Here is a 12,911-nt window from a genome sequence, read left to right as displayed (position 1 = left end):
GGAACTCATCTCTCTCTCTCTCTCTCTCTCTCTCTCTCTCTCTCTCTATATATATATATATATAATTTTCATAAATAGTAATTCTCTGGGAAGTCCAAAGAATCTATTTTCTGAGAACTTGTTAGAGACGTCTCGACTATTTTATGATCAAATATGAAAGGGAAGGCTCTGCATGACATTTCTGTAATTTCCATCAAGCTGTCAGGTCTACATGTGATTTTTCTTTCCTTCCTAAAGATTTGTTTCGAAGTTTATGACCAGCAGCACTATATGTGACCTCATTGGTTTGCATGACATATTAAATATACACCATGAGAATGTGTCACTACATTTGGCCTTCATTGTAGGAGAAAATACTTAGCTACATCGAAAATATATATCATTGTGTTATCATTGTTATAAGTTTTAACTTTCCCATATAACAGTGCGTGATTGACTTGAGATATCGCCACAATGACATCTTATTTTAAACTAATCACATACTATCATAAGTTTTAACTTTCTCACATGACAATACATAATTGACTTAAAATATCGCCACAACGACATTTTTTGTACGTAAGTTCTCACATTACAAGAAAGCTTCAAACTAGTGTAGGTATTTAGTAACAGTACCTCATAGGACAGGTGATTTAAAAAAAGTTGTGCCTTTGGTGGTGAAATGGATGTATCACGGGGAGGGACCACAACTATCACCTCAATTTTGTTCACATACCCGAGTGGTTGTTTGATTGAAGAAAAAGGAGAAACAAGAAAAAACCCTGAAATATCTAACGCAAAATTCATGGGACCATTAAAGTTTCTGATGCTTGCTTAAGAAAGAGAGAGAAAAATTAGCTATTACATTTATGGCAACGTTTGATTCTGGTCATTTTCCTTCTGTTAGGTTTTGTACTACAAATAAACAAATTAGAATGAGTGATTACCACTTAGCAAAATGTGCCATGTTAATTTTTTCCACATGAGTTTAGACATTTCAACTATATTTTTTAAATAAAAAAAAAGTATGAATTATATTTCACCTTATATATATGAAGCTTTGAAAAATTGACGGTCGGGTCATTGAAATATATCCTCATGTAATAAGTTGTGGATGGAGTAAATTTGACAAATGTTTACAAGGCATTGGTAAGGAATATGCTCTGTAATCCTCCAAGATAAAAGTGTACCATAAAGTTTGAGCCATCCTCCATAATAATGGAAGAAGGTACAAAGAATGATGCTCAATTAGATTACAAGATTCGAGTGGCATATAAGAATTCAGTTGGAATCTGTTCTATTTTTTGGACCAAGTTAAGAAAAATTGTATCTTTGTTAAATCTTTGCTTCCTCAGATAATCATTTGATTATGAGATCTCTTGTTGTACTTGGTCTTTGGGCTTCCCTTGTTGCATCTTAGCCTTTAGGCAGATGTGAAATCTCTTTTTGGACCAAAGAAAGTTAAGAAAATTGTTAATTTTGATCTCTCCAGTAAGGTCGTTTCATCACCAATTAGGATAAGAAATTAATACTTCTTTTATCGATATTTTATCATTGTATGACTGTTTTTAGACATGACATAGAACCAATTATAGCCATAGGAAATGCAAGCATCAAATTTGTCTTACCTACCTGTGTTCTTGTTGTGTATTTATTTCGAAGTAGAATTGATCCAGTTTTGACTTTTTGGCACAAGTTATAATTAAATTGCACCTTGTTAATTGTGTTGGCTTAAAGATGAAGGATAAGCTGCGGTACCCATGGTGCTTCTTGTGTCTATTAGCTTAGGACAGTCTTATTATCAATTGATGTTGGCAAGAGGAAATTTTAAAATTTTAAGGAGGAAATAAGTCTTTTGTTTTGATTGTCATGAATGGGTGAAGAAGAATTCATGAAATACTATTAACGTGTTGGACTCAACAGTCATATATGTTTTTAAACTTAATTTAATAATTTGAAAGAATTTTTAGCGTTACAGTTACAACGTAGTGTTATTAATCCGCGTAAAAGTATGTAATTTTGTTCCACATTAATCATCTCATGAATGCTAATAAAAAAGAAGCTTATTATGCACCGACCGACAGATCCTAATTATAAGCTCTAAGACAAGTTGGTACGTACCTTGGAAAGTATAGTGAGAGAGAGAGAGAGAGAGTACCTGCAGTAGGGCATCGAAGTAAATAGGGATATCAACAATCTCCCCAGCTATGGCCACAACAAATGTTCTGCCTGTGTTTAAGAAAACATAAGGCTGAACTTCCCTCAGGGCCTCCACAAATCTATTATCTTCCTCAGAAATAACGTATGCCCCCAAGTCATGGCCCTCCCACCCAAACCCTTTGGCCTCCATTAACCTTCTCTTTATTTTTCCCATTCCTTGCCACAAACAAGCCAACCCAATAACCCCAACCCTTTGATTTTTCACCTTCAAATTGTAATTGAAAATTCTGGGTTTGCAGTGACATGAACACAAAGTTTGGTGGTAATTCGATGGCCTTGATCTTAAAGCAGCCATTTTCTTTTCTTCTTTTTTTGGTTCAAAACAAAACCCAAGTTTTTAAAACAGGAGATATTTTGGTTACAGTCTTACAGAGACAGGGCAGAAACGCGGCAAAACGATAGAGTTAACATAAAAATTTGTCTGTTGAGTTGGCAGTCGGGAGTTTGAAGGACACTTGTCCTTTTTATATCAGAGGACGCGGTGGCCTTGCTGCTGCAAGAACCGTTGATATTTCTTTTCTATCAAGCTTTAAGTGATAAATTTACATGAGATTTGAACTTCACTGCATTTGGCCCCCATTGTGGGGAATGTTCAACAGTGCTGATATTTTGAAATAACAGTAAATTGGTCACCTGGTCAGGAGATAATAATAAAGTTGTACTATATATTGTCACGTGTGGGATAAAGTCAAGTAAAAGTCCTTTCATCATCAATTCAATTGGGACCGAACACCTCTCCACTTTTGCTATCTATATGAATGTCCACTGGTTTCATAATTGTGCTGCTGAGCCTACTCACTGTTTTTTTGGAACAAGACAAGCAACCCAAAATGGTGCTCTAGTTAAATCATGGAAAAAGAAATGTACATATTTTATTGTGGTGGTGAAAAATAATCACATCAATTTGTTGGCAGTGAATTTGGAAGAGAGAGAAAAATATATATAAAAAAACTATAGATTATATATATATATATATTTTTAATCATGAAGAATTTGGGACACTCTCTATCACCACTTTTACATACCTCTTTAGCAACTAATAAGGGAAACATTTGGGATGCTAATGGCATCTTCGCTTTTGTGTAAAATGGAGATAAGTGCTATGTCAAGCGCGATAATTTTTTCACATGACAATTTATAATTTGTTGAGGATAGCAAAACAATACTATCCTAGTTTCATACAAATTTCTAAATTTGGATATATATATATATATATATATTTCAAAAAAATTCAAATTCTGACGAGAGAATGTTTAATGGGCTCCTCTATTAGAGCCCCATTTTCAGGCCTATTGTGGGTGAGTGATAAGATAAAGTCCCATTGGGTTTCTAAATTGTAAAGTTCCATATTGGCTCCTTCTCATCCAAGGGAGAGTCCGGTGTCCCCAATTAGTCATTGATTTAAGGAACTTTCTCCTTTGTTGGATGGTATAGGGCCTATTCCAGCCTTGGACGTATGTCTCTCTTTTCCTTTTGGGCACGCTTTGTTTACTAGTAAAAGGAGTGTTGTATGGGTTTGGACTTTGGATGGCAGGACGAAGATTGGTTTTTGAATACAAGTCGCAAAGGGGCTTTTGATTATAAGTGATAGTCTAAACTACAAAGGGTGGGTGTTTCTCACACACAATACAAAAATGTCATGAGAGTTCGAATTTGAGACCACTAATCTACTAGTTAATGTCATTTTCCACTATGCTAGACACCATTGATTTAGTTGATATTTCTAATAACAGAAAGTAGATACACACCAATATGACTTATTTTTTTGGCTTTTTTGAAGCTGCCAATTTTCCCCCTAAAGCTCAAATTTGTCGCTCTTTTTTTTTTTTTTTTTAATAGTTCTGCCCACTTGTTTTTTTACTAAAAATTGACACATTTTTAATGTTTGGGAGCTCATGCCAAATTGGAAGACATGTTCAGGTTAATAAACAGTACTCAAGAAACCCTAAATCTTCCCCAACCACTGTAATTAAGCCCAAATTAGGAAGTATGGTGGAGTGGCCAGGTAACTAAAATACCCTCTTTCGATTTTAATTAACAATGGGGGTGTATTCAATTGGGATTGTATACGATTTTGAAAGATTTTTTTTAAGTGACAGAATTTCCTTGAATTGTACAATTCCTATAGGTTTTACCCGGATTTTTAATAAACTTGTATAGGCTTTTATTATGGACTTCCATATTTTTGTATGAACTTTTGTTATAGATTCATATATATTTGCATAGACTTCCCAATACTATTTTTTTTTATCACACTGTCTTCCCAACACTATTTTCTTTAAACTATCTTGACCTAGCCACTAGTTGACCATCCCTTTTTCTTTTTTCTTTTTCTTTTTTTTTCCAAATTCTTCCTCTACTTGTGTGCACAACAATCAATTTCCCTTTGAAATTTCCACGAGTTGGAATCACGAACAGAAAACTCTTCGTCCAAAAATTTAATTTTTTTTAAAAAAAAAAAAACCCTTTGTCAAAAAAGCAAGGGCCCTATCATCTGGTAGTATTATGGGTGATGGAAATATATCTCAACCTTCCACCGCCTTGATGTTGGCTCCCCACCGAGATGATCTCCAAGGAAAGTTATCGGAGATCGAGAAATCTCTAGCCGAGCTTTCCGTCCAGCAACTCTGACTAGTTGATTTGAAGAAATGACTAATAGAGGAGCTTTGCTTAATACAGAACGCTTGTAACCACCCAAGGTCAATGCATTGTTTGCCAAACGACGGAAAATTTTCTAACAAAGAGAAGAAAAAAAAGAACACGTCATATGAAATCTTTTGGGTGGAGGTTGTACTTATGTTGGCCTTTATTATTTATACCTAAACCCTACAAATTCTCCAAACTCCAGCACTTAATTAAATCCTTCCAAATCTATCTCCTTTTGAATACAGGTAAATTTATTTGGACTTTTTCTAAGTCCTAATTGAATACACCCACATTTAAATGGACATTTTAAAAGTTCAAACAAGTCTAGATTGAATACACCCAAACTGTTATAGACTTTTTAAAAGTTTGTATAAATCCAAATTGAATACATCCGGATTTTTAAAATATTTTCAAAACTCTCTAGAATCCTAATTGAATACACCACAAAGGAGAAAGAGCCTTGGCAACCTACCAAACCAAAGCATCTCTATACATTAGCAAAGCACTATACTTGCCGACTATGAGCTGTATCCCAATGATACGAGTGGTAAGGCATCCATTATACAACACATCATGACATCCAACCCAAAAGATAATCCAAAAACAAGAATTCTGAACAAACAAGAAAGTCATAGAATTCTCAGATTTTGTCCATGAGGATTGTTCTAAAATCCTCAGAGACTTCATGTACATACTCTCTGAATCTGAACCATTAACTACAGACAACGTAGTAAATTCATTTTGCTGATGAACAATAGCACGACAATGTCGAAAGTAAACTGTCATTCAATTCAGAAAGAAAATATCCTTACATAAATCCATCATATAATTCCCGGAGTCTGCATTACATATTGCCAAACTAAACAGCACTGTTAAACATATTGCCAGACACTAGAGCTTATCCTAAACTTGAATGAGACTTTACCCCAACCTAAAGCAATCGTGATCGAATCATCAAAGATTAAATCGTCAAGATTTCCATCAGAAGCACGCGTCCAAAAGGCAACAACAGCAAAGTGCTGCTAAACTGCAAGACATTTAGATCAAAACAAACAATGTCAAGGATCATATATAAAGCCCTTATGAGGCTTCAACTTAAAACAAAACAAAACCGGGATGTTGAAGTTTCAGATCCACCAAACATCCAATTCAAAATCAACATGTAAAACAAGCATCAATTTCATCAGGAATATGAAATGCACTTTCCTATACTGTCATGCAACAACACTCACTAAAAAAATTACAAAGAAATTAAACAAACAAACAAAAGAGGAATTTTTTTACCATCAAAACAAATATCAATTTCTTCAGGCATAAAAATTACACCTTATTTTAGACTATTAGGCAACAATCACTAATAAAAATTTTAAAAAAAATCAAACACACAAACAAAAGGGTAAATCTTTAACCAACAAAATCGTGCCATCTCATAATTACAAGTCTAAATCAATTTATTAAGATATGCTAAGAGAAGAGCGAGGAGAGAGGAGCCTTACCATCCTTCAAGCAAACCAGCACTTTCTTTCCTAGGAGGGGGCTGCTGAGCATACTGGGGAGCATAGCCTTGCTGTGGGTACCCTTGTTGTGGGTAACCCTGTGGAGGAGGGTACTCCTGCTGAGGGTAACCCTGTGAAGGGTACCCTGGTGGAGGGTAAGCATCCTTTGGAGGATACCCTGTTTGATGATCAATAGTTGTTAGTATTATTATGAAAAAACCAAAACAAAAAAGTGATCACTGAAAAACAAAATTGAAGAAACCAAAATCAAAATCAAAAGATCCCAAAGGAACAAACAACATGCAGCTTGATACAGACCTTGTGGAGGAGGAACACCAACTGGAGCCTGCTGCTGATTGTAGTAACTCATCTTCTCTGAATCTCTCTCTCTCTGTATTTCTCTGTTGAGACCAAAAAACCTGCTTTTTAAGACTTTTTTAGAACAAATTAGCAACTGAGTTTTGATTGAATTTGAAAAAGTTGAGATATTTGAGAGATTTTATAAGACTTTTGAGAGTCGGCTAAAGCTCGAGGACTGAACCTGAAACCAAGTTTCCTCTGAAAACCTATAAGCTCAAGAAACTGATTCTTAAGAGGCGGTGAGAGACGCGGTTTCCACGCTGCTTTAACAGCACACAAAAGGAGAAATGATGCGAATTTACGTAGTGGATGGGTTTGAAAGAATATTTTCTTTTCTTTTTCCAAATATTTACCGTCGTCCTACTAATTTCTAGTGACTAGTGTTAATACTCCATAGTCTATAATAAATAAATAAATAAACCTAACAACAACAACTCGACTGAGTCCTTTACACTGGTTGTATCAGAAAAATTAGGGGTTTCTTGTTATAAGATAAAAGATTCTTGTTTGGTGTTAATCTATACGAAAATGGGAAATTTTTTTAATGAAGAAAATAATGGAAGATAAGAACTAGCAATGCGTTTGGATGAATGAATTGAAAATTGTATAGAATTTTTAAATTAAGGAATTTGGATCTTTATAGTTTAAATTTCTTACAATTAATAATTTAAAGTGTTTGGATTTATTATGTATGTCAAATTTTTTAAATTACAGAAAAAAAAAAAGAAAAAAAAATTCTTGCTCAATATAAATTGCAAAATGACGTCTTTTTTAGCATAAATTAAATTCGGAACTCTTGGTCCCCATATTCCACGGTTTTTTTTTGCGAGTCATTTAATAAGTTTTATAAATAATTCAATATAAGTCCAATTCTTATGATAGAAATATATATATATATAGAGAGTTTCCATTGAAGGATCCCTCAAATAAGCTTATTTGAGGGACACCCCTTGTAGGCCCCTCTCTAGATTGTATTTCACTAATCCAAAACCGTCTATTTTGTAGATACTCATTCAAAGATCATTTCTACAAAAAATTACTTGAATCCAATATCATTTGATCACTTATTTGAGTTTTTGAAATTTTAGTACTTTCTTGAAGCATTGTGTTCATTGATTTTGTAAAACACAATTAGATGTCAAAACGGTTTCCGATTTTTCTAATTTTTTGTAAGGATGATCTATAAATGAAGACCTAAAAAATAGATGGTTTGGATCATTTGAAAAAAAAAATTGTAGAGTACCCTAAAGGGCATTCCTCAAATAAAATTATTTGAGGGATCCATCAATAGAAGGGGACTGCGTATATATATACCAATAGTAGTCTTCCAGAGATAGTAAATGAAGAATAGATTGAGTATGATAATAATAGTAATTTAGATTATAAAGATTGGAATATACCTAGAGTCCCCAGCCAGGACATTTATAAGAAAAAATGGTCATTATCCAGTTTTAAGTCAACCACTCATGTTAAGACAGTCGAACAAGTCTATGCCCTAAGTAAAAGTCATGAGACATGGCAATTACTTAATCTTGAGTCAATAAGAAAACATAAAACTAATGGAAACAATTTCCTTCATATTGGTCTAGTTCAAGTAGCCGTTAAATTTATTTTCATGTTCCAATTATGCCTTTATGATTTAAATCCGAAAAGACTAATTTATATCATAATAATTAGCTAATTAATACAACTATTGATTCTTATTGCAATTCACAAACAGGTAAGAAATTAATTTTAGGCCAATAATTACTATATTTGAACTTTTAGTTAATTATGATTTGAATGTATAAAATATTTTCTGTCTATCCATTTTAATTTTGAAAATCTCATAAATTTCCTATAATCTTTCTTCTTCATATTGTTCATCTTCTTGTTTCTTCTTCCTTCTTTCTCTTCTTACAATCTTATGGAGGAGGTATAATTATCTATGAATAGGAATATACATGAATGTTAATTAGGAATGGATAGGTAAATTACCTATGGAGGAGGTATACATATGAATGTTATTTATCTATGGAGGAGGTATACATTTGAATGTTAATTACCTATGGAGGAGATATATGATATGAAATTACCTATGAAGGAGGTATACACAAACTTGCAAAGCAGGTAAATCAAACCACCCAAAGACATACATACCTCACCATAAGGTATTCACTGGTTGAAAGCGTTTGATAAATTGAGATTAATAGTATGAATGTGATATTAATTTATTGATTACAGTAATTAATAAAATTTAGAAGATTGACTGTACAATGGCAACATGTGTAAATGTTTTAAAAACAGTGGCCAAGGCTTTGCATAGTTGGCTTGCCTATTGAGTCAATGGATCCAATTCTACGTCAAAAGATAGATGAACTGCATTCATAGTGCAAACTCAAATTTGGACCTATATCGAAAGACCCCTAAGTTTTATGTTAAGTTGCCAAACAACGGAAATATTAACTTCTCCTTTTCAATTTTTGACTTTTAGCTAAATTCCAAATTATTTTCCTCCATCTAAACAGAGAGTAGGAGAATATTAATGAAAACAAATAGAATAGCTTCGGTCATAAAGGAGAAAAACTTCTATTTTGTGGGAATAGACCTATTTTGTTATTTCCAATGTTTTTCACTATATGCGATAATTTTTCCCCATAGCGGGAATGTAATTGGTTAGAATAGCAAAACAATGATATTCCCATTATATACAAATTCTTTGCATGATATTCCCATTATATACAAATTCTTTGCATGATATTCTCATTACATACAAATTCTTTGCATTTATCTCACACTCAAGTAACTCATTTTCAAAAGTCAATTGTGGTCTCTATCATGGACTAGAATTCTCTGCTCTGATTTTCTCCACCATGATCTGCTTGACTTTTGTCTTCCACATGCCACCTCATTAACATTTAATTTAAGGGACTTAAAAGTTGACACATCATTCTTCAAACAAAAAATTACTCCTAATTTTTTATATTAAAAAAAAAGAGATATTTAGTGATATACCCATTTCTAGCACTAATATTATAAATAAACCCTACACAATTGAATTCCTATAAACAAACCCAAAAAAAAACCATAGCTAGCCTTATTGAATTTAATATTGATTATTAAATTACTTTGATGCCCTATTGAGTGCTTTGGGTATTTATATGAGATTTTGGGGTTGGGCTTGTTTTAAGAAATTGATGGCTGGGCTTTGGGTGTGTTTCTAAAGTCCATTTTATATAGGGTATTTTTATAATTTGGGCCCCCATATTGGGTATAATAGTGAATCTCCCAAAAAAACAATACCCCCAACCCAACTAACATCAAACTTAACATCGTCTCCCTTTTTTTATTTTTTATTTTCCTACCGTCTTACCTTAGCACGTCTTCTTCTTGCCGTTTCTCCAAAAATTGTGTAATCACAATCCCATCTCTTTTCTCCATCAAAATAATATATATATATATATATATATATAAATATTTCCATACTCATTGATTTGGGAAAATAACCATAACTCATCAATCAATAGACCTTATCTCAATATCTAGGTCTTGAAACGTAATTTCTCTTTTATCCAGGAAAACAACAAAAGAAATTTCTTTTCCCTTCAACCACCCTATCACATCAAAGGATATGGGGAAATAAGTTTGCTTTTTGTTCTTTGATAGATGGGAACATGACCTGCAACGGGATTTCCATGGATATTTATGTAAGATTCCATCTTGCCACGCCTTTAAGCAAGATGAAGAAGAATAAAGAAAATGAGGATCTCTACACACATAAATAAAGAAAAAAAAATCTATTTTACATAAAATGGTTGAGAGATTTTTTCTTTATGGATCCACGTTGTCCATACAGGTCATTCCATTGGAGGAGTTCCTTCATATTTGTCGACTCTGTCTGAGGACACACTTGAGCATATCTGATGGCATCGATTTCAATATTAACAGAAGTTAATTGTGGATTTATATCCCCAGAACTTGTACCTTAATTTTAATTTGCACTCTCAAATTTTTTTTTTTGAAAAATTAGGTACACGAACTTATTTTTATTGCCAATTTCCCCCTCTTTTCTAAATCAACGTATTTTATTCAATTTGCCTTAAATATGAGGATAATTTGGTTATTTTATTCGTTAAAAAAATCATTTTTAATAAACCGGGGCCCATCCACTTCATCTCTTGGAGCTCGAATGTGGGAAAGAAGGGGGTTGGAGGAGGAGAGAGAGAGTAAGAGAAGAGGAAAAAGGGAGGCAACGGCGGCGGAAGGTGAGGAAGGTCTGTTGGTGGGGGAGATGGGTTTGGGGTGGAGAGTGGAGAGTGGCTTGCGGTGGTGGTCATGGGGGAGAAGAAAATGGGTGGTTGCGGGCTGGGGTTCTGGGGTGGGGGGCAGAGAGAGGAGCAAAAGAAATACCGAGGTCAAGGAAAACGGCTAAGATTTGGGATCACAACTAGTTTTTTGGATCATTATTTTGACTATGCAATAAATTTGACATTTCTCCTAATTTTCTATTGCAGTGCAGATTGTAGACGTTTGTTGAAAAAGCCCAAAAGCAAAATTTCTTTTTGGACGTTGTTTTGCAAATTACAACTGATGTTTTTGTTTTTGGTCTGACAAATTACAATTGATTACGCGGGGGATGGGGGTGAAAAAACAGAAAGGGGGGAGGGAGAAGAAATCTGGTGATATGCATTTGATCTGTCTGCTGCTTAGCTTGTTGTTGGTTTCCAAGCTTACAGAAGATTAAAATTATTTGGTCAACTTAAAAATCTTTTGTTATTTGTCTTGTTCCTTACATTTATTAGGCCATCCACCACATTTCAAGATTTAACCAGTTTGGTTGATGGATGTGGTGGTATATTACTACACTTAGGTTTCACGAGTTGGGTTTTTGATTGCTTAAAATGGGTTTAATCAGAAATTGATTTCCTTAAAATGCTTGAGTTGGGTGATTACAACATTGGAAATGGTGCTTTAGAAACTGATGAACATGGATATTGCTTAAGAAGCCTACAAGTATGCGTCGGAGATATTGAGGAAGAAGCAATCTGTGGGTTCTGGGTTCATTTGGGGGGTTTCTGGGGGGGTCTGTGATGGGGTAGGGGGATGGGTCTGTGGGTTATGGGTTCGTTTTGGGGTTGGAGTTTGCAGGTGGTGGTCATGGGGGAATGGGGGAAGGAGTGAAGGGTGGTGGTCACGGGGAATGGGAGGAGAAGAAAACCGCAGGGTGGGTCCTTAGGAATTTTTTTTATTTTTCATTTTATTTTTGTTCTCTTTTTCTTTAATTTTTTCAAATTTTTTTTTTTTAATGATTTGACCGATTATTGAATGAGATGTTGTTGATTTAGACGATAGGGGAAATTGGCAATAAAAATTAGGTCATGTACCTAATTTTCTAGAAGAAGAAAAAAGACTGAGAGTGCAAATTGAAAATAACGTACAAGTTTAGGAAGTAAATTGAAAGTTAAACACTATTAACAATATTAAACAACCAAAGCTCCACCACTAAACAAACGTTGTAACAATCAGAATGGATTGTGATTATAGACAAGAAGAAAACGTGTGACAGAAAGAAGGAAGGAAAAACTAGAATGGATTGTGATTATAGACAGGAAGAAAACGCGTGACAAGAAGAAGGAAGAAAAAAGAAGAAGAAAGGGATATGACATTAAGTTTGACGTTAGATATTGTTTTTCCTTTTTCAGTTAGGAGTAAATTGGGTTTTTGCTTGAAGAATGATGTGTCAACTTTTGAGTCCATTAAATTAAATTTTAATGAAGTGGCATGTGGAAAACAAAAGTAAAACAGAAAAAATCATAATAGAGGATCCAAATCTCTCTATCATAACCAAAAGGAAAATAGAGGAAAATAGGGGAAAATAAATTATCATTTTTTTGATGTGGAGGAAAATAGATTGTTTATGGATGCATATATGTTCTTTTACTATTTTAATATTAAAATTTGTTTATACAGTTATAAGATTTTTAGGAAATAGTTTCATTTTTAATTGTAATTTTCATAGAAAATGAGAGAAATATTCATTAAGTCCATACCGTGACCCTCGATTAGGGTTTTGATATTCACAGAAGATATTTTCGTAATTCTGTTCATTAAGAAAACATTTTTATCTAAAAACAAATAGATTGACAAAAACACTTTGTATCAACGTTGGCGCTTGACAAGTAACTCAGTTCCCATTAAGAATTGCAAATGAGAAATCCCACAGAAAAAGAA

General features: G+C 33.7%; 1 protein-coding gene across 1 annotated transcript; it reads right to left on the bottom strand.

The window, feature by feature from the left end:
- Positions 1-5,544: 5,544 nt before the first annotated feature.
- On the bottom strand, positions 5,545-7,052 carry LOC117632858 (cysteine-rich and transmembrane domain-containing protein WIH2). Its single transcript, XM_034366460.1, has 4 exons — positions 6,883-7,052; positions 6,660-6,760; positions 6,342-6,519; positions 5,545-5,872 (listed from the first exon to the last, which is right to left on the bottom strand). Exons 2-4 carry the CDS (start codon positions 6,709-6,711, stop codon positions 5,827-5,829), a joined length of 276 nt encoding a protein of 91 aa, XP_034222351.1. The 5' UTR covers positions 6,712-6,760; positions 6,883-7,052; the 3' UTR covers positions 5,545-5,826.
- Between the last annotated feature and the right edge of the window lie 5,859 nt (positions 7,053-12,911).

Source organism: Prunus dulcis, chromosome 6, assembly GCF_902201215.1.
Source record: "Prunus dulcis chromosome 6, ALMONDv2, whole genome shotgun sequence".
Taxonomy (NCBI): Eukaryota; Viridiplantae; Streptophyta; class Magnoliopsida; order Rosales; family Rosaceae; genus Prunus; species Prunus dulcis.
Note: the sequence above shows the minus strand (reverse complement) of the source record. Positions and strands in the feature narration are given on the sequence as shown.

Excerpts from the sequence above, each read along its gene's own strand:
- LOC117632858 (XM_034366460.1), bottom strand. The coding sequence starts at position 6,711 with ATGAGTTACTACAATCAGCAGCAGGCTCCAGTTGGTGTTCCTCCTCCA. Across the intron at positions 6,520-6,659 it reads TGGTGTTCCTCCTCCACAAG|GGTATCCTCCAAAGGATGCT; the intron begins GTCTGTATCAAG and ends ATCATCAAACAG. Across the intron at positions 5,873-6,341 it reads GCTGGTTTGCTTGAAGGATG|TTTAGCAGCACTTTGCTGTT; the intron begins GTAAGGCTCCTC and ends AATGTCTTGCAG.